The following is a 25,618-nucleotide window of genomic DNA, read 5'->3' on the forward strand; positions in this document are numbered from 1 at the left end:
GGGTTAATAGGTTAATGAGTTAATAGGTTAATGAGTTAACAAATTAATGGGTTAACATGTTAAATAAGTTTATTGGGTTGAGTCAACTCTGACCCATTTAGTTTTTAATTAAGAAAACCCAAAAAAAAAAAAAAACCCACGTATCTCTCTCTCGCCATCTCTCTCTTTCGCCGTCTCTCATCTCACCATGAAAGGAGCTTGAAGCTCTCATCTCGCCGTCTCTCTCTCTCTCTCACCGTCTCTCTCTCTCTCTCTCTCTCTCTCTCTCTCTCTCTCTCTCTCCTCTTTTCTGCTATAGTTTCGGTTTCTGAATTTTGGGTTTTGTCTGTATGTCGTGTATTTAGAATGTTAGTCTGATTGTGTCAAGTTTCTGTTTTGAGATTCTTGTATAGAACTTGTTATTGCCCATGTGATTTTTTTTCTCTTGGTGATAGAATCTGGAATGTACTAACATTGCCTCTGTTTTCAACTTGCTTATAAACCATATGACAGGAAGCTATTGATCTTCAAGAGTATTCTAATGCAAAGCTTGAGAAGGTTACTTGTTGAGCATTGAGAAGCTATTGTGAAATGTCCACGGCATCTTCTCCCCAAGTAAGCTAATTTTTCCTCCTGTTACATAAAAGCAGAGCTGATGCACATGAGTACATGACTCTTTATCTCTCTTTTGAACCAGGTTTGATCCTGCTACGGGTTTATTAACGGGAACAAAAGATGGTACGCTGGTCAACGTTTACCTGAGGATTTTTGGTAGGAAAACAGATGTAGCTATAACTCGTTTTAGTTATGTGTATTGTGTTGTAGTTATGGTGCAGCTTGATTAGTTGATATAGCTGGTAAGATACTTCTTTTCTCAAACGTCACATATCTCTCGTGTACGTCACATATCTCTCGTGTTCCTTACTCCTCAATGCTAGTTTTTGATTCCTGTGGCATAATTTGAATCCTCAGGTAAACTGAAGAGTAACAAAGTGGTTTGTGATCCAATGCTCAAGTTTGAAATCGAGGAGATGAAGTTATCGAAGACTAGATTATAAAGATGTTGGGTTGATACTTATTCTCTTGTTTTGATCATGACAATACTCATGTTGGGTTGATACTTATACGGTTGATACTTATACTCATGACAATCCTCATGTTGGTTTAATCAAGTTGGTTTTCAACTTAAAAATGGTTCATTAGAAAAATGTTGGGTTGATGGATCAACCATTAACCCATTTAATTTAATGGGTCATGGGTCAACCCAACCCATTCCCATTAACAATCAACCCATTTGGGTTACGGGTTATGGGTTATGGGTTGGGTCAAAATGGGTCAACACGAGTAACCGTGTAAGAAGAACGGCTAAGATTTCATTTTCCTGCCCTCCTACTCTGCACCCCTTGACAAACCGTACCTTCAGCTGTTTCTTTCGGAGTCAGAGGAGCCTGACACGCGAGCGCCAAAATCCTCTCCGCCAGAAGGGCACCTTCGTAACTCCATCTCTTCAATTGTGTGGGTTGGGCTGGATATGTCCCATCATAGGTAAACCTCAAATATGGACCTCCAATATAGGTATTTGACTAATTCTCCCTAAAAATAATCCCATGAGTTTACGTAGGGTTCCACTGGCGTTAGAGCTTTCATGGTTTAAAAAAACTACAAAGACTTTTTACAACATTTATCTTTTTGAAGTGGTTAAAGTTTCTCTTTCCTTTTTCATGTTATATTTTCTAAAGCTCCTGCTAACTAACATGATTTCTAAAACATAACTCTGTTTTCTCTAAACTATTAATTCTTTTTATCCCACAATAACAATATAACCTTTATTTAAATATATCTATATTAATTTATTACAAATATTTTTAGTAATTAACTTTTAACATATTATTCTTGTTCTTTTTAAGATTCATATTCCATTATCTTCGATGTCATATTTATTTTGCTTTCATTACTAATACAAATTTTGGTCACTAAATGAAACATTAAAATAATATTCACATATTCTATATTTTATAACTTTCAATAAATTTCTATATATATATACTTAAACTAACAGTCTAATTGAAATCCTTACGAGTCGTATTCTTAATTTAATTCATTTTTATAAGTTATAACTATATTTTTAATTAAGATCAATTAATAAACAATTTAATGATTTAAACAAAAATTATATATTTCTAAATTAGTTTATTTGAGATTATGTTATTAGTTAGATTGTGAATTATGTTTTTTTTTGTTATTCTATGAAGTCAGTATTGGATTAATGGTATCAATCAAACAGTATCTCCAACCCTATTTTATATTTTATTCTAAAATATAATTTTGAAATATAAATTTCTTTAATTTAATTTTATTTTTCTGGAGTAGAAAATAAGTTTATCTCATAATAAAACAATGTTTTTATTTTTTTGGTCATTACTTAATTTTCATTTCAATATAAAATAAGATTGAATTAATTCAACTCCTTTACAGAATTACTCATTTTAGAAGAAAATAAAACGTTGCAATACAAATGCTCTAAAAAAATACTTTATAATTAAACAAATAAAAATAATAAAAAGAAAACCAAAAATAAAGAGATTAAATTTTATGAAAACTCTAAAACGCGTATGAAATATATAATGACATATGATTTTTTTAAATCATTTGAATAGTTTAGAATTTAATAATATAACTAAACTACATTAAACTATCAATGAATGACAAATGGAGATGCTTTAAGAATTTTAGATTAGTCATAGAGAAATAAACATTGAGGTTCATCCCATCGACCACGTGCCATAGACATAGAGTGAGTCGCCATTACTCAACTTTTCTAATTCAATAAATGCACGACTTTGATTTAGTCAAAACTTTACCACTTGCTAGTTAGCTATACTTTGTTGTCTATTTATTACACATCGTCCGCAACTCATTGCTCTTCACTCCAAAACATAAACGAGAACCTACGAAAAAAAGAGAGAACAAATCAAGAAATGTCTATCTTTCTGTATTTCATCTTACTCTTACCTCTCCTTTTAATCTTCTTGAAACAGCTCTCACCTTCTAAAGGGAAGCTTCCACCAGGACCTATAGGTCTTCCCCTCATCGGAAACTTGCATCAACTTGGCAAATCTCTCCACAGATCGTTCCATAAACTCTCTCAAAATTATGGACCCGTGATGTTTCTTCGATTCGGTGTTGTCCCTGTGGTTGTCTTTTCCACAAGAGAAGCAGCTGAAGAAGTTCTCAAGACTCATGATCTCGAGACTTGTACTCGACCAAAGCTATCTGCGACCAAATTGTTCTCTTACAACTACAAAGACATTGGATTTGCTCAGTACGGTGATGATTGGAGAGAGATGAGGAAGCTTGCAATGCTCGAGCTCTTTAGCTCGAAGAAACTAAAAGCATTCCGGTATATCAGAGAAGAAGAGAGTGAATTGCTCGTCAAGAGAATCTCGGAATCTGCTGAGACACAAACTCTGGTGGATTTGAGAAAAGCTCTTTTCTCTCTTACCGCGAGTATCATATGTAGACTCGCTTTTGGACAGAACTTCCACGAGTGCGATTTTGTTGATATGGACAAAGTTGAAGAGCTTGTGCTAGAATCTGAGACCAATCTTGGCTCATTCGCGTTCACTGACTTCTTCCCCGCGGGTCTTGGGTGGGTTATAGACCGGATCTCTGGCCAACATTCGGAGTTGCACAAAGCCTTTGCCAGACTTAGTAACTTCTTTCAACATGTGATCGATGATCATTTGAAGCCCGGACAACCTGAAGACCATTCAGACATCATTAGTGTCATGTTGGATATGATCAATAAAGAAAGCAAACTCGGTTCGTGTAAAGTCACCTACGATCATCTAAAAGGAGTTATGTCGGTGAGTAAAAACAATATTTCACTTTTCTATTTATTTATTTTAAGTATCTTTAAACATTCTACGTATTCTCTCTCTCACCATGAATTTCTCTGAAATTTACTAGTAGAATATTAATACTTTTTGATGAGATAATGACGGTTACTATAACCAATTGGTATGTGTATAATTTGAAATGATAATTAACTATGTGTTTGTTTTATGATCAGGATGTATTTCTAGCGGGAGTGAACGCAGGAGCCATCACCATGATATGGGCCATGACAGAACTAATCAGACACCCAAAGGTGATGAAGAAACTCCAACAAGAGATCCGAGTAACCCTTGGTGACAACAAAGAAAAAATCACTGAACAAGATCTAGAGAAGGTTCACTACTTGAAACTTGTGATCCAAGAAACATTTAGATTACACCCACCAGCTCCTCTCTTACTCCCAAGAGAGACCATGTCTGATATCAAGATACAAGGCTACAACATTCCCAAAAACACAATGATCGAGATCAACACTTACGCAATAGGGCGTGATCCTAACTGTTGGGAAAACCCTAATGATTTCATCCCCGAGAGGTTTATCGATAGCCGTGTGGAATATAAGGGTCAACATTACGAGTTGTTGCCATTTGGTGCTGGTCGCAGGATTTGTCCAGGGATGGCCACGGGGATAACTATCGTCGAACTAGGTTTACTTAATGTTCTCTACTTCTTTGATTGGAGTTTGCCTGATGGAATGACCATTGAAGACATAGACATGGAAGAAGCTGGAGCTTTCGTCATCGCCAAGAAAATTCCTCTTGAGCTAATTCCAACTTCACATAAATGGTGAAGTGGTGAAAAACGTAAACGATGTATACTTTTGTAAAAAAGTAAACGATATAATAATAAATTCATAATATCAAAATTTGTGTGCATCGGTCTCTTGCAGTTGGTTCGATTTTGTTTTATTTTCATGAGTTGTAATTGGTAGAATTATGTTTCATATTTTTCATAAATAAAGTAAAAATAATAAAATAAGTTTAATTTTAAAACCCCTTTTACATCTTTGGACACGCATAATCTGTTTAATCCAGAGATGGTTCTATTGCTATGCTACCTCAATTCGCACAAAAACATTAGAAAGTAATTGAAAAATCCAACTCCCATAAACGTGGTTTATCGTAGCATGCATATACATATGTGATATGTGTATACAAAATTGGACCTTTTCAGCTGATAGTTTTCAATAGAAAATTTTGATGAAATTTCTTAAATTTCAAAATATTACATTCCATTATTTTCAGCTGCTGGTTTTCTTTAGACTTACTAAATTGTCTATAGTTCCAAAATCTCATGACCGGAGATGTCCATTAAATGATATTATATATTAAAACATAAGTCACAACCTTGATTCATGTATGATTTTTTTAAAAATGGACATAATGAACATATTCCTAGAAAGTCATGTTACATTTAATCTCTAATCTTATCATTTAAATTTTAAGCCTATCAGAAATTTTTATTGGGCTATCAATAATTGGATTTAAAGAATAAATGATCCATTGGATTTATAGATAGTATAAATTAAATAGATACTCCTTCCGTTCTACAAAGATAGACTTTTTAATATTTTCACACATATTAAGAAAACACATTAAACTACCATAATAAATGTATCTTTTTCTGTAATTTTCAATTTTCAATAATTTAACCAATAATAATTCAATAAAGTCAATTAATTTTCTTGAGGTTTACAATTTTTTCATAGAAAACACAAAAATACATCTTCATATAATTTAATGTTGTAATACTATACCTCCATATGTTAATTATTTAAATATTTGTCTATGTTAAATTTTAAAATTATAAATATTTTTTTAAATAACAAAAATCATATTATCTAACAATGATTAATCTTTTCTACCTTAAACCAATGAAAAAAACTAACTATATAGTTTATTTTAAAAATTAAACAAAAACTAAATGTTTAATTATTTATTCGATAATATAAACATATGAAGCGGAAAGTTTAATTTTGTAAAAACTTTCTAAATTTGTGAAATGTTACAATAATTTTAAATATGACAATAAAACAATATTTTACTGATCTATATATATAATTACAATTTTAATAATGAAATAATAATCTGAAAATATATATATATATATAGAAGAAGATACAAATACATGTGAAAGTTTGAAACAATTTATTCAATGAAAAAATATACCATATCCTTATTATGTTTTAAAAATTAATAGACACATATATATTATAATATATACCAATTTAAAATTGAAAGCAAAATGTTTATATAAAAATAAATAAAAATAAAAAACTGCGCAGTTGCGCGGATCGAGATCTAGGTCTTGATTAAAATTAAAACCTTATCCAATCTTTGAAGCAACTCATTTTGTAGATTTTGAGCCACAAACACGCAGAGACACTACTGTCTGTGCACCAAATTTAATAGGCGGGCCAGGGCCTCGAGATAACTAGTTGACACAAGATGGATAATAATTAGTGACTACGATTTCATGTTTCACATGTACATGTATACGATTTGTTTAAGTTCTATAACTTTAGAACGTGTTTTTTTGTTATTTTTATAATATATAATATCATCAATTTTTACGTTTATCACTTTTTAAAAGTGACTTCACTTTATAACCAATAGAGTAAACATGAAAAATAATTACAATTAATATAGTAAATTAATTTAAATATTTTTAGTTAATTTATAAAAATGTATCTAGTTCAATGATTTTCTTTAATAGTTTTTATTCAATTAATTTATTATTCATCTGACATATTGGTCAAATTTTAATCTTTTTATATATATATTATGTTTATAAACATAGTATCTATATAAAAATCATGTACAAATGAAAAAAAACTATTTGAATCATCGAAAAATAATTAAGTAATTTGAATATTATTCTAGTAACATGATTTTTTTACCATAATGCTATATCAAATAAATTTATTCTAATATATTGGTTTTTGTAAGTGTTTAGAGAAAATTTATGCAATTATACACAAATGTGAGCAAAATTAGAGAAGATATAAATGGAAAATTGCTGTGATAAATATGTTTTTAAAATATAAATTAGATCATTAAAATTTTGAAAATTATAGGCTTTGATTGAACGTCACAAATGGCGATATATATTTGGTGGAAAACATATTTATTCTCTTTTCAGCCAATATTCGACCAATCAGGTTAAAACTTTTCACTTACTTTTCTGCTGGTTACTATTTAAATAGAGTAAAAGTGATTATTTTTTCCCTCTTGGTTCAGGTGAAGAAAATGTGTTGCGTTGTATTCAACTATTATTTTATTCTATTTACTGTTACTCTCAGTTCCTCTTTATTTATTATGCTCAATTACTCTCATCAATACCAATCACACTCGTAGTTGAATCCTAAAAACGTTTTTCAACTATATATCACATCATCCAATTAATTTTGTTAAGACACCAGTAAATACATATATATATGTGTGTGTGTGTGTGTTAATTGTAGAAGACATAAATGCGTATAGTTGACGAATAATTTCATGATTTTGAACGATTCTTGATAGCACAGTTTTTGAATAATTGGAGGGACAAAAAATAACAATAATAATAATAATTGGAGGGACATGTTGGTGCTTGGTACGGCTCTGCTTGCATTAAAATCATCATAGCCATTTTGACAACAAGCCATAAATGAGAGGATGATTTTTCTTCGAGTGGTGACTATTCGAAGATTTTAAGCCGCCGTTTCGTGTTCACTACAAGAAATTAAGTTGCATGTTCTGAAATCCGAGACTAGAAATATTGGCATTCAGTTTTCGATTCCATTCCATTAATTTTTTTAATGAAATTCGTTTTAATTCTTTATGGTTTTGGTTTGGTTTGGATAACAATTATAAAAACTAACTGATATCTAATTAAATTTTGGTTTAGATTCGGTTATGGTTCGGTTCTTTTTTTGGTTAATTTTTTATAATTCAAGATAAAAACTATTTACAGTTTTAAGATTAAATATTGGGTATTCGAATAACTTTAAATATTTTGAATAATACATATTTAGGTCATTTGGTTCTTTCAGGTAATTTGAATTTCTTAAATATTTCAGATAAAAACTATTTAGATAATTTTTTTAATATTTCAATTTATAAGTAATATTTTAAAATATTTGGTATTTTTAAAATTGAAATAATTAATATTTTTAGATATATAAATTGTACTTATTTGATTTTTGGTTTGGTTCTAGAATATATGAACTGCTCAATTATTTGAACTTTGGTTGGTTTTAAATTTTTTAAATTTTTTTTATTTCGGTTTAGGTTGACTTTTAAATTCTTAGTTTATATGTCCATGCCTACTTGAAACCATTTTTTGTTTGAATACTATATTTTTGTTGATAAAGAAAGAAAAGATACATAATCATTACAAGAAAATTTGTTTTTAGCCACGACTTAGCGACAAACCTTTCGTCGACAGTATAAACTAATCACAAAATGTCCTCAAAATTAGCCACAACTTACAAAAACGATAATTTGGGACGTTTACAAAATACCCTTTGTGGCTATTCGAAAAAAGTAGCTACAATAACTATAAAATAAATTGTAGATATATATTTCCGCAAAAATCGCCCACAAGATTCGTGGCTTTCATATCCACAGTCTTACTTGTGGATATCCATTTTATTTAACTACAAAATGTATTTCGAAGATAGAGAGGTAGAATAAGCTTCAGAATAGATTGTGGACATATATTATCTGCAAAATCTATGGCACTTCTTGTTGAAGTTTTTGCCCCAGACCTAAATCGTAGCAATTTGTAGAAATTTTAAATAATTGTATGTGACCACAAATGTGGTTGTGGTTATAATTTTTAAATGATTATAATGTTAAGAAAACATATTAACATGTTCAAATCTGGTTTTTTAATTAATTATATTAACTATCTCCGCTTGTATTAGGATTTACGATATATTATGTATTATACATTTTTACTTTTTAGGTAGGAGAACATATCTTTAATTTACAAAGAAAAATAAGAACTTTTCGTAAAAACTGAAGAAAACATGAATTGAAGATACAAAATACAACAATTGCACATAGCCATGGGGATTCGATTCTCAGTTCGTTTCCGGTTCGATTTTTTGGTTTTTTAGGTTCTTCGGTTCTAAAGGTTTATGATCCATTCGAGTATTCAGAAAGTTTAATTCGGTTATTTTGGTTTTGGTTTGGTTTGGGTAGCAAAGTTGAGATCCGGCTTATTTCCAAGGTAATTTAGGATCTCATTTGGTTTCGCTTTTTGGTTAATTTGGGTTAAAAAGTGATAAACGGAGGTTTTCAGATTAAATATCTCGGGTTTTCAGATAAAAACTTGAATAATTCAGATAATTTAAATATTTTTGATAAAAATTATTCTAGTAATTCGATTGTTGGGTATTTTGACCTATAAATAATATTTTTAAGTTATTTAAAACTATATTATAGAAATTCGGATACCTATTTGGTTCTTGGTTTGGTTTCAGTTCGATTTTGGTTTTTAGATTCTACAGATATAGGATCCATTAAATAACTGACATGGTCCATACTTGAACCGAACTTCGTTTTTCGGTTTGGTGTGATTTGGTTTATCGGTTTCGGATAAATGTGTCGAGGACTAATTACATTAAATTATAAAATGCTCAGAAAATAATTGTTTTAAATATTCAAGAAGTAGCCATAGACTAGCATCATAACAACAAAAGATAACTAGATTTTGGGATAAAAAAATCAATGATTCACCACCACTACAAAGGAGTAAACACAACAAAAGAGTAATGAAGGATCATATATAAACAAGTCACGTGTTGTACATTGAATATAAGTAAAGTCTACTCTTTCGAATATAAGTCGTAAAAGTACATCAACAAATAGATTCGATTGCCACAAGTCCATATTCAACGAATTATTATTTTTTGTGGCGATTTGTGGCTAAACAGTAGAACTTAGTAATCTGTTTGTCTGTTTAATTTGATTTGAATAACCTTTAGAAAAAACACCTTTCAATAAATCTTCTTTCAAGTAATACTATTATTGTTATGATTTAACTATATAACCTATTTCATCAATCATTGACAATTTGACAGTTTAAATGTTTCACATTTCAATCAAGCCGTATTTTCTAAATTATTTAGCCAAAATATTACTTGTTTTGTTTTATACGGCGTTCTTAAGACAACTTTGAACGCACATATAAAACTTGGCGAGAAATTCTTGGGTTCACCCCTAGGCTGAACCTCTAGATTCACCAACCAATAGTGTTTGAGTATTTGATATCTGATATTTTTTTAAAAAGAAAATCAAATTAAATATCCAAATTAGATTATATTTTTAAAATAAAATAATAAAAATACATAAAAATAGTTACAAAAAATAAATAAATTAATATTGTTAAGTCTTCAGCAAAATACTAAACCATATACCCTAAATATTAAACCCTAAACCCTAAACGTTAAATCTTAAACTTTGGATAAACTCTAAACCGTTGAAAAATCTTAAACCCTAAATCATACATTAAAAACGAAATTTTAATAACACTAAACCCTAAATCCTAATCACTAAACCCTAAACCCTTGGATAAATCATAAACTCTAGGGTTTAATTTTAAATAATTTTGATTTAGAGTTTATGATTTATCCAAGGATTCAGGGTTTATCCAAGAGTTTAGGGTTTAGTGATTAGGGTTTAGGGTTTAGTGTTATTAAGATTTAGTTTTTAATGTATGATTTAGGGTTTAAAATTTTCCAATGGTTTACGGTTTATCCAAAATTTAAGATTTATAATTTAGGGTTTGGAGTTTAGGATTTAGGGTATAAGATTTAGTATTTTGCTAATGGTTTAACAATATTTTTTTTTAATTTTTTTTATGTATTTTATTGTTTTATTTTAAAAATTTAATCTTATTTGGAAATTCAATTTTGTTCATTTTTAAAAAGATATCAAATATCAAATACTCACCTCCTAGGGTGAACCCAAGAATTTCTCAAACTTGGCTATCAATTATAATTAACGTTAATATTATTTTATTTTTTTGAAAAAATGTTACAAAAATATTTTTTGCAATGCTAAAATCTTGTTATCTCGTAGCATAGTGTTTATGAATTAACTCCAAACTCAAAAACGTTCAAAGCATAGTGTTTATGAATTAACTCCAAATGCAAAAACCTTCAAACCATAGTGTTTATGAATTAACTCAAAACTCAAAAATCTAAAAGCTGAAAACTTGTTATCTCGTAGCAAACTAGAGACTCATAGCATCCTCATATGCGTGAGAGCCCATTCCCCTTAAATAGGAGATTCGATGAATCTCTATAGACTATCTCACAATAGTCTGATGGATAACATCTTCTTACATGTCTCTCGTCTTTTTTGGGGTCAAACCGTACATGTCTCTTTTCTATTCTCTCCGTTTCTAATTATAAGTAGTCTTGCTTAAAAGCACGAATATTTAAAAAATTATTATTTAAAAAAATATATCATTTAACCAATTAATTCAACCAATTAATAAAAATCTAACATTATTTCATTGGTCATATAATATCCAATAAATGAAAAAGATGCATTGAAATATGTAAACTATTTATATCGTGAAATAAACTTTTTTTGCTAAAACTACTTATATTTAAAAACTGAGGGAGTATTTTCTTTGTCTTTGCTATAAAGTTTTCTTCTCGTCTCTTTTAAAGTTTTCTTCTCGTCTCTTTTACAAATGAACTTCTTGGTGATTGTGCGCCCACTATTGGTTATTCACCAAAATAAGTCCAATCCCCAATACGGGATAAACTTTGAAAGAAAAACGTGGCGGGTATTTAACATTTACACCAAAACAAAAAAATAAAATGTGGCTGGTGTTTGTTAGCTATTGTTGTTACCCAGATAGAAAAAACAAACACGAAATCGTGTTTATAATTTTAATAACTTGTACAAGATAACACTTTGAAAAGACAATGTGGAAATTCATTTTGTAAAATCGTTAAATTTTGTTTTTTAACCAATCAAAGTTCAGTAAATACAATTACTGTCTTTAAAATTTACAATTTGCCATTATTATTGAAAATGTGAAATAAGGATCTTTTAGAAACAATTTTTCAGTTACAAAAAAAAATCTTTAATTTTTCTTATGAAAACGATGGTTTTTTTTTTTTAATTTTTAGGAGTGTTCTTTTTCTTTTTGTAGAGCTGTATGTGATTAATCAGTAAAATGTATGTATATAAATAAAATTATCATTTCTTTTTCTAAAAATGACACCTTAGCTTTTAGAAAGATTTTTCAACTGACACTTCATTATAACTTTAACAGATTTCGCAATTATTTTACATTTTATACTATTATTTTATACCAAATTAATTACTCCCTTGGTTTCGGAATGATCCATGTTTTAAAAAAAAATTGTTTTTAAAAGATCCATATTTTACCTTTCAATGTATGTAATAATGGTAAATTGTAAATTTCAAAGAGATTAATTATATTCTGAACTTTGATTGGTTAAAAATCATATAAAATATCTAAACACGGAAAACAATGCATTTATTGTCAAAATTTTACGTGTTTGAAAACTCTAGAATATACATTACTAGTGGTATTCCGGCGCGCGCCGGGTTCATATATTTTGTTCGAGATCAAAATGACTTTTGAATAAATTGCTCCTATTGTTTGAATAAATTGCTTCTACTCGGAAATATATAATGAATAGTCAGTTGGTTGTTAACAATTTGGTTTGACTATTGGCGTCTGTTCCTACTTTATATTTTTCTTTCTTTGGAAACAGATAGAGCAGTTGTTTCTAATTGTTAATGGAGCAAGCTATGTGTTGATCACCCGTTTTGACTTTAGTTTGGGATACTTTGATTTGGGCTTTTGTTTTCAAGAGAGGTTGAGTTCTTGTGTTTGGTGTTTTTACTTTATGGAGATGTGTTAGTGTTATGAGCAGTAATTGAATTTTGATTCATGTCCAGGTGCGAAAAAATTAGGGATCCACTATATATTATTTTGATGCGTTTGTAGCTAATAGTTATTCGAGGTATGAATTTTATTAAAAGAGGTGTTAAAGAAAACTGATGTGTACGACGTTAATACGTCTGTAGAGATTTTTATATGAAATCAACATATCTTCAAATCTGCACGTATATCAGTTTATGTTGTCTAGGTCTTTCTCGTGGCAGCTAGCTAAGGGGTTCTGTTGTTATGACGACTTATTATGAAATTTGATTTGCTTTGTAGACTGTGATTTGTTGGAGCATTATTTTGCTATGTTTCTAACAGGTCTCATCCCTCACTTTGTTTTGTTCAAATATAAATTGTTTGCTTAACTCTCGTTTTTCAGAGGAGAATAACAGCACGACGAAATTAATTTTTGAAGAGTTTTAACTTTTTAAAAAGAAAATACATGACAAAAATAGATGTTAATACATACTCCCTCCGTTTCATATTAAGTGTCGTTTTAGAGAATTTTTTTCGTTACAAAATAAGTGTCATTTTCGATTTTCAATGCAAAATTTATTAATTTTATGCAAAATTTATTTTTCTATTGGTTGAAATATGGTTAGGTGTATAGGTAATAGAATTTTTTTATAGGAAATGTACAAAATTAATTGTTTCCTTAATCCGTGTGCCGAAACCTAAAACGACACTTATAATGAAACAGAGAGAGTATAATTTTCTCCGCCGACTATTTTTACATTCCACATTTTCCAACTTTTACAGGTCACAAATAGTAAATTAAAGAACTTTGTAAATAAAAAATATTTAAATGGGCCAAAAACATCAAATTACATAATAGTTTTTTTTTTTGAAAAGGGGTTTTCATAAATTACATAATAGATTGTAACAAACAAATCTCCTAGACTATATTTGCGAAGTGATTTTGCCACATGTCTTTTCTACAATCAATTTCACAAAACAAATATGACATGACTACTGAAATTGATGACATGGCTTCCGGAAAAATATGACATGGATAATTTCATTTAATGTTGATTTATATTTTGGCAAACTTATTAGAATATGGTAATAATTCATATATTACATTAAATATTGATATTTCATTTTGGTAAACTTTTTTTAAAATATGGTAATAGCTCATACATCATCTATAAAATAAATATATTCATATATAACATTTCAAATTTCGAAATACTATTATTTTGTATACTTATACAATTTGTATTACTAAAGTTTTCAAAAATTTCTACAATTTTTTTAAAATTTAAATATCTAATCGTAAGATCATTAGCCTTATATATCTACAAATTTTATAATATTGTTTAGGTTAAATATTTGAGTAATTATGCAACTTTTACAAATTTATTTAATATATTTAATTAAAATAAATAGTAATATATATCAAATATATATTAAATATTAGTAAGAAAATAGTAAAATCTATAATATTTAATAAAATTTATTTTTAAATATAAGTTAGATTTAAAAAACATTTTACTGTACATGGTGCAGGAAAACACCTAGTTAGACTGTGATTTTCATTGAACTGACCGTGATTTTTTTTCAGCTATAGTATATTAGATGGGATTAAGTTATCTAATCCTATTAATATTATCAGAAAATTTAGAAAAAGATTCACTAAAATGTGCTGTTCATATTTTCATATTCTTCGCAAGAAGATTGAGTCGGAGTAAAAGACAAACCTCTAGCATTCGCTCTGGATTAATTTTTATCATTTGCACGGAGGTCGAGACATGCACTGGTACTACTTGCATTTTCTTAATTCTCTAATATTATGCTCCCAGAGCACGTGGATCCTGTGATGTTAAAACATTGATCAGTTTAATAAATAACAAATGTTTGTATGATCATATATACAATGAAAACATATTTACGTGTGTATATGCCTTCGAACAGGTTCACAAAAAAAACAAAGAGGATGTCAAAAGTGACCATATGTAACCATTCGCATTGATAGGTACGATCAAGAAGCAAATGTAATAATTTATGCAAGACCTTTGCAATATTTCAATTCAGCACCACTTCATTCCTTGTACAATCTTTGCCTTCACTCATGTCGTATTGATTGCTTTTTCAATAAGCTAAATGTATATAACCACAAATTTTTGCCAGTTTGACCTTCTCTGTGAACTCTTGGATAACTGGTTCAAATTTTTTTGTATCATAAACCAGACCTTGAGAACATATTTGTTGAACCTTAGTGAACATACCTCTTTAACTTCTTATGAGATTTTGAACAAATGAATTAAGGATAATTAGAAGTCAAAATCTGAAGCATTGACACACTCTCAGATCTTATGCGGACAAAAATAAAGAAAACCATTAATGAATCCAATGACCATAAAGCTATGATAAGTCAATTGACTAATCTTGCGCTCCAAATGAGTAAAAAAGAGACAGGATAAGCTAAACCTGTAGTTGCTTTGTGTATGTCACGTAAATGTTTTTTTTAGAAATAGTCTATCCTCTAAGCTCCCATTTTCCATTAACTCACAAACCAAGTACCCATATTATATTAAGGACATGCACGAAGGCGAAGAACCGTAAGATGATGTCTTATGAAACTTAGAACCTCCACCTTGTGTTGAAATTGCTTCTTTTCTTGAGCAGCATCAGATCTTAAGACTTTAATGGCAAGAGGGGCGTGATCAAATGTGCCTTTATAGTCCGGCATGTATCAGTCTTTTCCTACTTTTCTGTTGCTCGTTAATATGTCAGTAGCTTCCTCAATCTCTTCTATATAGTATCTTCCCTACTGGACATCGTTCAGTACCATGGCACTAAACACACCGTTTTTCTCGTGAGATTCCCTTCTTTCTTTCATTTCTGCTTGCTTCTTTCTTTTATCCATCGTTCTTCTCGTACTATATCACTTCTCTCCTTCAGGAAAGAACTTGTGTCAGCTATAGGAGGTCTCTGTGTAATTTCCATTCGTATGCATCAGTCTTGATGAATTCATTGAGGCTTCTTGCTTCCATATACTGAAGGTACCCAAAATCAGTCATCTCATCAAGTAATGCATACTGCAATCACCATAAAGTAATGCATATTGCCATCACCATAAATAAATTTGAACATCAAATAATAGAAAAACTTTCTTAATACAGTATAGTATAAGAGGTGTGGCAGAAGTAACATACCACTACAACAAAATAAACCTTGGGGATTCTTCCTCTAACTCCTCACACTAATGTTTAAAGACCTATAAAAATCACCATTTCAATCAAAAGTACAGCAATACAATTATGTGTACGACTTAAAAGATAAATAATTTACTTACGTTGACTATACAATGAAGGCAAGAGAGAAGACTGCCAGCATTACAGGTATGCGTTGATGTAAGTGACCCCATTTAAATGAATACTCTGCTTCAAATCCAAACTATATAACCCAAGGTCCTAATCAGACTTGTTCATTACTTCCAACAGTTTCAAATTCCGACCAACTGTGTCCATTGCTTTAAAAAGGTTTCAATTTCATTTGGGAACTTTCTCAAACACAAATCTACGCAATATTAAACAAATCCAATTACATCACTGAGAGATAACGAAGGTCGATTCGAGATACAATAACACAAACAATAGAAAACAAAGAGATCGATAAACATATACGTACGAAGATGAAGCAACAGTAGCCATGATAGCAAATTCGATTTGATAGATCTTTCTCGGAACAGGGGATGCAACCAAAACAGAGTTAGAGAGGATATAATCTCGTGGCGGAATCAGATACGAACGTCGACAACTGTGTCTAAAGCGCCACCAGCGAGAATAAAACAAACCCTAAAATATGTAGGCCTCGTAAAAGTCACAATATTTAGTAGCTCAGAAGTTGCAGTCCACGATAAAAATCTAATGGGAAAGTCGCTTGTATAATTAAAGAAAGTGTGCCACGTGGAAGTAAATGCCCCAAGAAGAGAAAAAAGTCTCTTTTATTTATATAGATTTTGAAACGGATGGAGTAATAAATATTTAATATCCACAAAATGCAATATCCATTTATGCTATTGTTTCTTTTTCATCTTCCATCTAACCAACGTCAACAAAAATAAAAAAAAATGTTACACTCACATAATAATTCTTCTATCTTTCATAGAAATCAAAATTAGCAAAATTAGCAAGAAAACGAAATGATAAAAATATAACCAAATATTAATACAAAATTGCTGCCAAATATTGTGATAGGGTATATGATAAATATTATGAAAGCCCATATAATAGTTAGATAATGTATGTTGAAATGTTTAAAATAATCGATTTGAATATATGTCGTCAAAATACTTTTATCTATCGGAAGTGATTCGCGCATACTGAATGAAACTGAAACATGGAGAAAGATAATGTGGTGACTATAAGATCAGTAAAACAATATTTTAGACCTCCGAAAACTAATGATCTATGAAGCATCGATCTGAGCATTCATTTGATTTTAAGACTGCAGCTTAAACCACTAATTGAGTCATTATCGATCCATGAGGTATTAATTTTATAAGCCGGGATTTGAGGTATCTAAGGAGGGACTGTCTCAGTAAGTTTGTTTTGGAGAATCGTCAAGATCCTTGTCCTCCTTTTCTTTAAGGTTCACCTTTCTACAGTATTATGTTTCAAGAGAAGTATAAAATCATAGTGTTTTGACCGTATAATTTTTTTCTATTAAAACATTTTTCGTTCTTTGCTTTCTAAATGTATTAAATGATCCATAGAAAAGTGTCAAACTAAAATTTTAATAGAATCATTTTTTTTTCCCTCCAAAACACAAAATCATGTTTTGGTATATAAATGCGGAAGTAACCCAGAAGGGAGCAGATTATTATTGGTTATCCACCAAAAACTGAAATTTAATTTCCTATAAAGTAATTGTTTTGTGATATTAAATACTTGGTTTACATAAACAAATAGTGTAATATTTGTTACATTTTTTTTTAATCCTCATTAACAGATTCTTGAATCATTACCAAAATATTTTTCTTAAACAATCCTCTGAAACAAGAGTTAACTCCAACAAAACTAAAATAAGTGTCAATAAAGAACACAAGGGCGATGATAAATTGTATTGAGCAACAACGAACGAGCAGAAACAGGAAACAAGAGTATAAAGATCTTCTAGTCTTCTTCCTCGCCCTCGTTCTCAGCGATGTTGAAGTAACTCGTAAAGGTTACGGTCCTTGTTGGCTGCAATCACTCTGAGCCAATCCCCCACATTGTGCTTCTAACAAGTACTTCTTTGTCAAGTACTTGAGGTAACTCTTGGAGAACTGGCCATCGGAAGTGACATTGATCTTGTTCTTCTCACGGGTGATTGTGACAGAATCACCGAGGCACCGGCTTTGCCACCGACTTTAATCCTCTCCTGAAGGAACTTCTCGAGGGAAGCAATCTCCATGATCTTGTCATCGACAGGCTTGGAGCAGTCAATGGAGAAGGAAACTCCCTTCTTCTTTCCCTTAGCAACGGCTGCACTTCCTCTACTCATTTTTCCTCTTGAACAAATCGTCGAACTCTCTGAAGAGACGAGCGGCGATTTTCAGCTGTATGTTACATAAAGTATAAAATTTTGGCTATAATTTTACAAAATAAAATGTGTTAAAAATCAAGAGCACAGCCTGCGCTTTAAAAGGACAATCACTTAGTTACATATCACATTCGCTAACTAAAAAGTGTGTATATGTTGGGAATAAAATTATCTTTTGGTTAGACCAATACTTTTTAGCGCTACATGTAATTATGTAACAAGATGTATCATTTTCACATCAAACCTGCATTACATGCATTTATTGATAAATGGTATTCAATATACATAATACCCATGCCACATTGCAAAATAAAATTTAAGAACATACGATTCTAGAAATATAACATTATTACTTCACTACAAAATATGGAGAAAAGAAAAGCATTTTTTTCTCATATTTTAAGATGTGTTTTTCTCTTCAATTTGTTCAACGGGGACAAATTGGCACAAGTTCAAGAGGAGCTTTCTTGCTAATAATAACCGCACCTTCTTCTTCCATATCGATATCTTTCACTGTTGTCCCTTCAGGCAATACCCAATCAAAGAAGTAAAGCAAATTCAACAATCCTAACTCGACCATCGCGATGCCCATTGTCATACCTGGACAAATCCTTCGACCAGAGCCAAACGGCAAAAGCTCAAAGTTCAATCCTCTGTAATCAACAGAAATATCACTAAATCTTTCAGGTTTAAACTCATCAGGATTCTCCCAAAGTTTTGGATCGCGTGCTATCGCGTAAACGTTGATCATGATCTGTGTTTTTTTGGGAATGTCGTAGCCTCGGACCTTGATTGGTGACATGGTCTCTCTTGGTAATAAAAGTGGAGCTGTCGGGTGTAATCTGAATGTCTCTTTTATTACAAGCTTGAAGTAGTTAAGTTGGTTAAGATCTTCTTCTGTGATTCTCTGTCTTGATTCACCAAGTACCGTCCTAACCTCATCTTGTACTTTCTTCATCACACTTGGGTTTCTCATTAGCTCGGTCATTGCCCAAAGTATGGTCGTCGCACTTGTGTTTACTCCGGCCAGAAATATATCCTAAATTCAAGAGTGTTGAATGAAGACCATAATGTAAGGGAAAATTTATGGAAAAAAAAAACACAAAATAAAAATTCAGAGAATTGCTTACATATAATATTTGAAGATTTAATGAACTATAATTTTTCACGATAAATATTAATTACACGTTGTAGAAATGGAGTTTACATGACTAAAAATCAGATTGCTACTTCTTAACTCGTCACCAAACTGACTCTTACCATGCATTCAATATAAGCTTGTTATCACAGTATATGATAATGATATAGCTACAAGACATTATGAAAACAAATTTATAAACATACCATAGTATAACTTATTCTAATATACAATGTTTGTTTCATATATATTTTCTTAATGTTACAAATGTTGAATTTTCATATAGTTATTCAAATAAAACTTACAGAGTGTTTATCCACTTATAGAGTTCTAAAACTTGGATTAAACTAGTGTAAATTGGTTAATGATCCGCAATTATTTTGATACCTTCTTCAATTATAACGTATAACCCACAAGCACGCACAAAAACTACCTACCAGTTGAATCCAAAATGTGAATACTAGTGGAACCAGAACTATTAATTAAGTTAGAAAACACAATCAAGATTAAGCAAGAAAGTTAACAAAATCACTGAAAGAGATATTATATTAAATTGCTTACAGAGATAATTCCTTTGATATGATCAGTAGTGAGCTTAAAAGAACCATCTCCACCTTGTTTATTCATCATATCAATCATCACATCCACAACATCTGGACTCTCTAACACACTTCTTCCTGGCTTTAAGTGATCATCGAGCACTTGGTTAAAGAAATCATCGAGCTCTGAGAAGAGTCCTTCTAAGCTCTTGCTTTGACCGGTGATTCTATCAACAATCCAACCTCCAGGGAAGAAATTAGAGAAAGCGAATTTGGCCTGAAGCTTCTCTGACCTAGACGCTAGTTCCTCCATACCATCTTCATCGATGAACTCGGATTCGTGAAGATTTTGACCAAAGGCGAGTCTACAGATGATACTAGCGACTAAAGTGAAAAGGGCTTTCTTCAGATTCACAGGAGATTGTTTTTGAGAAGCTTCAGAGAGTTTCTTGACCAGCAAGTCATTCTCTTCTTCTCTTATATACCTAAAAGAGTTGAGCTTTTTCAAGCTGAATAACTCGATCACAGCGAGCTTCCTCAACGCCCTCCACTCTTCACCGTAAGGAGCGAACCCGATGTCTTTGAAGTTGTAAGAGATTTTCTTCGTCGCTATGGTTTCTGGTCGGCTGCAACAATCTAGGTCATGGGTTTTGAGAACTTCTTCCGCTGCTTTGTTTGAAGAGACTATGACAATAGGGACAAAACCGAAGTGGAGTTTCATCACTGGTCCGTAGGTTTTGGAGAGCTTTTGGAGACATATGTGTAGTAACCCGTCAAGGTTGTGTAAGTTCCCGATGATCGGAAGCTTTTGTGGGCCCGGAGGAAGGTTTATTTTTGAGGTTTGGAACCTTTTAGTGAAGGTTATTGTTACTAAGAGAAGTAGCAAAAGCCAGAAGAAGTAGATGAAAGTAGACATCTTGTGTTCTTGCTAGCTACTCTGTTCTGTTTTTTTTTCCGAGTGAAGAAGAATTTAGATTTAAAGATAGATTAAATTAGACTTTTCAACGTTGGAATCAAGAAAGCATTTAAGAGTTCAGACTTAAGAGGATGATCACTGCACGGCTGTTTTGAATTCACGGGTCGTTTTCGATATAATAGTCAAAGGATAATGATGGAGACCCATAAAGAAAATTCAACTAGAGTGTCTTTTTCTTGAAGTGGTTGATGTATGTATCTGGGGCAAATTAATCTTCTAGATGACACTGAGATCATCCGCAACGGTGTTACCCAAATAAGAGTCCTTAGAAAAAGTGTATTTTAATTTTTTTAAGTATTATTTTTTTTCTTTTTCAGATTAAAAAAAAAATATCAACCAATCACGGATCGCCACATATCGTGAGATTCGCAAATAGTGCAAAGATTAACTTAGTTCCAGAAAAAAAGGGATCTGTATCTGATAGTGAAGGTGAACTCGTTGGATCAAATTTGACTCTTGACTTTCAGATTTACTATTAAATTAGACTATTTGTATTTCATAAAAGCAAAATAGTGTGGTATTTCAAAAAAATAACAAGCCGATTTATCCAAAAAAAAATTATTGGTATGTCATGTAAAATAAATAAATTTTTCTTTTTTTTTTAACAACCATAAAATAAATAAATTGTTCATTTCATTATTCACGACAAAAGTAAATTTCCACCATTATATTTTCCAAAAAGATCGCCGAAATAGAAAATATTTGAAAAGTAAACTCTCTAATTCATTATTCAACACACAAAAAGACACTGTCAGTTTTATCAACAAGATGCCAAGATTATTACATCCAACTTTATTTATAACTTAAATAAAGGTACTTATTAAATATGAATAAACATTACACCGAGGGGAAAGTAAAAATGTAAAATAGAATAAAATATATATATATTATTGTGTTGGGTTTGATAAGAAAATACAATATGCATATATATATATATATAGTGGTAACATTAACATAATTAATGTTACCACTAGATAATGCTAACTTTCTTAAACACTTAATGTAAATATGCTAAGAATATCTTGAGATTAACTTGTTTTTTCAAGTATTTTCTTTTAGTCTTGAGGGTGTTCATGGGTTTCACGGGCTTCACGGTCTAAATCCGTAAGATACATATCTTTCGGTCCAACATATCTCTAATAAGAAAACATATACTATATGATACAAATCAATACTCTCTTTGACTCTATCCACTGTTGAAAAGGTATAATGTTCCATTTTTTTGTATACTTCAAAGTTGAGCCATCATTTAGTGATGAAGAATTGGAAGAAGCTCAAGAGGAACTTTCTTAACAACGGTAATATTACCATCTTCTTCCATGTCCACAACTGTCCCCTCCTCAGGCAATTCCCAATCAAAGTAGTAAAGCAAATTCAAGAGTCCCAACTCAATGGTAGCAATCGCTGAAGCCATTCCAGGGCACATCCTCCGTCCAGAACCAAATGGTAACATCTCAAAGCTTTGTCCTTTATAATCCGCAGGAGAATCTATAAACCTCTCAGGGATAAACTCTTCTGGATCTTCCCAGTGTTTAGGATCTCGTCCTATCGACCAAGTGTTAACCACTAGAAAGGTTTTTGGAGGAATGTTGTAGCCTTGAATCTTGATTTGGCTCATTGTTTCTCTTGGGAGTAACAGAGGAGCTGCTGGGTGCAGTCTTAGCGTTTCTTTGATCACAAGCTTCAAGTACTGAAGCTTATCGACATCTTCTTCATCGATTTTCTCATTTTGTTTGACTCTGATGCATGTTCGGATCTCTTCTTGAGCTTTTTTCATCACTCGTGGGTTTCTAACGAGCTCTGCCATTGCCCAAATCATGGTGATGGCACTTGTGTCTACTCCAGCAAGATATATATTCTAGGTCAAGAAAGACGCAAGATAGTTAAGAACATATTAATTCAAAATTTGTTACCAATTCTACATCAATGAAAACAAACCTAACGCCACGTAATCATGTTTTGATTCATTTCATTAAATATTGTTATCGATATTAATCTAAAAACCTCAATTTAAATAAATACTAGATATTGACCCGCATTACCGTGCGAGTTTTTTTAATACTAAAATATTTAGATTATGCAGTAAAATATATTATAAATTAATATAATTTTTTGGCGTAATATATTATCTAATTTTATAATAATACTTGTGTGGCGTATATTATTATTATTATAAAATTTATAAATTTTTATTTTTGTAAAAAAATTTATTTTAAAAATATTATCATGTAACAATACTGATTTAGATAATTTTTGTTTTATTTCTAAATTTGAAGCATATGTAGAAACTAAATTAAGTTGAACCTACATAATAGATAATTTGATATATAGTTATTAATTAAACCAATTTAGTATAGCTGTTTAAATAATAAAATGAATTATTTTTTAATTCAGGGGAATACACAGACGTTAATAATAGTAGAGTAAAGTCTTATATATATACGATATGAATAAATATCAAATGTTTCACCTATGAAAGAAAGTGTAAATTAGTTATATTACATGGTAAAACCATTTAAAGGTGTGACTTCTAAGTTATCTAAATTAAAAAAATCACATATGAAATAAGTCATATTTTTGTGTTGAATCGATAAAATTTTTTATTTTTAAATAAGAAATAGAAATGAGTATTTCTTTTTAAAAACATCTTAAAATACTTCTTAAATTTATTTTTGAAAATTAAATCAATTTAAAATTGTTATTATTATTAAAATATTATTAAAAAAATTTATAATTTTTTTTTACAATTAAAACTAAACTAAAATTTAGTTTCTAATTATTTTTTGTGATAATTAAAATTTTAATTAACTAATTTCGAAAATATATTTTATAAGGATTCTAAAAGATATTTGAAAGATTTTGTTATACATTTCTTTAAGATATTTATTAGTATTTCAAATAAAAATAAAGATATTCAAATATATTATAATTAAGTTATGTAAAATTCAATAAATTATCTAAGGATGGTCCAAATAAAAAAATCACAAATGAAAAAAATCATGACTTCTATTTTAATAGTATAGATAGAAAAAAAAAACTTATTGTAAGATATAATAGTGAACTATAGCTAGATTCTAGGCTTACTTGGATGATTCCTTTAAGATGATCAATGGTGAGCTTGAAAGATTCATCTTGTTCTTCTTTAAGCATAGTATTTAAGAGCGAGTCAACTATATCAGGGCGATCTTGATTTGTTTTTTCTTCAGGGTTCTTCAAGTGATCATCAATTATATGATTCAGAAAAGTATCAACCTCACCAAAAAGTTTGTGAAGTCTCCTATGTCTCCCTGACATAAAGTCCATAAACCATCCCAAACCACCAGGGAAAAGATCTGAGCTACTAATAGACCCAAGTTTCTGGAGCTCAAACATGAACTCTTTGATCTTTTCCTTATCAACATGCTTGTTCTCGTAGAAACGCTGTGCAAAGGCAGATCTGAATATGATACTTCCAGCTACACAGTAAATTTCTTGGCTCAAATCCACTGGAGACTTCTTTTGAGCTAACTCCTTCAGTTTCGTGACCAACAAGTCATTCTCTTCCTCTCTGATGTACCTAAAAGATCGAACCTTCTTCGCGCTGAAAAAGTTTAGAACAGAAAGCTTGCGTAACTGTCTCCAAACCTCACCATATGGCGCAAAGCAAATGTCTCTACCGTTACGCGAGAACGTCGATGTGGCGTGAGTCTTCGGTCTTGTGCAACACTCAAGATCATGTGTTTTGAGAGCTTCTTCAGCTGCTTCGCTCGATGAGATTACAACTATCTTGAGAGAGCCAAGATGAAGAAGCAACACGGGTCCATGTTTCTTGGAGAGATCATGAAGACATCTGTGAAACAATCCTTGAAGCTGGTGTAGGTTGCCGATGATAGGAAGCTGAGGTGGGCTAGGAGGAAGATTTTGTGTCGAGTCTTTGGTTCTCTTCACGAATATTAACGTGAAAAGAGCGGGAAGAAGCAGAAACGCAAAGATATATAGAACAGTAGACATTGTTTTTGTTTTTGTTTTCTGTTTTTGGTGATTATAAAAACGTAGCACAAGATATTAAAACAAGCATACATTTAAAAGAGACTTAAACACGGCAAGATAAGTTATGGTCCAGACATATAAAGTTAACATGCCGTTTACTGTTTGCCAAGATAAGCTTTGAGAGGTTAAGAAACATTAGCCTAACAACTGGAGCACTTCTTATCCTGAAGCTTTTCAACCAAGTAATTGTTTGAATACAAGATAAATTTGATCATTCAAAAAACTATTATTATTAGACGCAAACCAAAGACAAAGCTATCAGACTCAATGTCATATCATAAGGCCTATATGTGTCACATGTTTCTTTTGATTAGATTAGTATAACTATGATTGACATGTGAAGAACTTTTTCACATGTATCTTTGAAGGTTGCCACAAAGAAACTTTCATTTTTAACTGACAGTTTTTTTTGTTCTTGGAGTTCTAAATTCAATCTTTCCTTTTCTTTAATTTCTTTGCACAATAAAGCTTCTCCAGTGAGCTATTTCATTATTCATCTTTTATCCTTGTTTAATTTAATCTTCCTCAATAAAGCTCACAGGAGCTTATATCAATCAGACACTACAAGAAAACACACCGAATTCCGACGGATCTTCCGACGGA

General features: G+C 30.8%; 3 protein-coding genes, 1 long non-coding RNA gene and 1 pseudogene across 6 annotated transcripts; 2 read left to right on the forward strand and 3 right to left on the reverse strand.

Annotated features, from left to right (window-relative positions):
• Positions 1–501: 501 nt before the first annotated feature.
• LOC106326371 lies at positions 502–1,122 on the forward strand. Of its 3 annotated transcripts, none has more exons than XR_001267212.1 (4): positions 502–594; positions 677–717; positions 785–836; positions 952–1,122. It is a non-coding gene; the product is annotated as an uncharacterized LOC106326371 (long non-coding RNA). The 3 variants fall into 3 exon arrangements; XR_001267213.1 differs by having other exon boundaries at positions 805–836; XR_001267211.1 differs by having other exon boundaries at positions 677–836.
• Positions 1,123–2,883: 1,761 nt separating this feature from the next.
• LOC106319557 (cytochrome P450 71B22-like) lies at positions 2,884–4,751 on the forward strand. The gene is made up of 2 exons (XM_013757930.1): positions 2,884–3,845; positions 4,052–4,751. The coding sequence occupies exons 1-2, from the start codon at positions 2,958–2,960 to the stop codon at positions 4,664–4,666; spliced, it is 1,503 nt and encodes a 500-aa protein (XP_013613384.1). The 5' UTR covers positions 2,884–2,957; the 3' UTR covers positions 4,667–4,751.
• Positions 4,752–17,924: 13,173 nt separating this feature from the next.
• On the reverse strand, positions 17,925–18,342 carry LOC106327717 (annotated as a pseudogene).
• A 249-nt stretch (positions 18,343–18,591) lies between these two features.
• Positions 18,592–21,001, reverse strand: LOC106327716 (cytochrome P450 71B23-like). The gene is made up of 2 exons (XM_013765950.1): positions 20,033–21,001; positions 18,592–19,372 (listed from the first exon to the last, which is right to left on the reverse strand). Exons 1-2 carry the CDS (start codon positions 20,924–20,926, stop codon positions 18,761–18,763), a joined length of 1,506 nt encoding a protein of 501 aa, XP_013621404.1. The 5' UTR covers positions 20,927–21,001; the 3' UTR covers positions 18,592–18,760.
• A 1,007-nt stretch (positions 21,002–22,008) lies between these two features.
• LOC106327483 (cytochrome P450 71B3-like) lies at positions 22,009–25,063 on the reverse strand. The gene is made up of 2 exons (XM_013765643.1): positions 24,071–25,063; positions 22,009–22,844 (listed from the first exon to the last, which is right to left on the reverse strand). The coding sequence occupies exons 1-2, from the start codon at positions 24,974–24,976 to the stop codon at positions 22,236–22,238; spliced, it is 1,515 nt and encodes a 504-aa protein (XP_013621097.1). The 5' UTR covers positions 24,977–25,063; the 3' UTR covers positions 22,009–22,235.
• Between the last annotated feature and the right edge of the window lie 555 nt (positions 25,064–25,618).

Source organism: Brassica oleracea, chromosome C2, assembly GCF_000695525.1.
Source record: "Brassica oleracea var. oleracea cultivar TO1000 chromosome C2, BOL, whole genome shotgun sequence".
Taxonomy (NCBI): Eukaryota; Viridiplantae; Streptophyta; class Magnoliopsida; order Brassicales; family Brassicaceae; genus Brassica; species Brassica oleracea.

Bases quoted from the DNA above. Each gene is read 5' to 3' on its own strand.
- LOC106319557 (XM_013757930.1), top strand. From the start codon at position 2,958: ATGTCTATCTTTCTGTATTTCATCTTACTCTTACCTCTCCTTTTAATC. The intron at 3,846-4,051 runs GTGAGTAAAAAC...TTTTATGATCAG, and splicing joins ATCTAAAAGGAGTTATGTCG to GATGTATTTCTAGCGGGAGT.
- LOC106327716 (XM_013765950.1), bottom strand. From the start codon at position 20,926: ATGTCTACTTTCATCTACTTCTTCTGGCTTTTGCTACTTCTCTTAGTA. The intron at 19,373-20,032 runs GTAAGCAATTTA...TCTTGAATTTAG, and splicing joins ATATCAAAGGAATTATCTCT to GATATATTTCTGGCCGGAGT.
- LOC106327483 (XM_013765643.1), bottom strand. From the start codon at position 24,976: ATGTCTACTGTTCTATATATCTTTGCGTTTCTGCTTCTTCCCGCTCTT. The intron at 22,845-24,070 runs GTAAGCCTAGAA...TTCTTGACCTAG, and splicing joins ATCTTAAAGGAATCATCCAA to AATATATATCTTGCTGGAGT.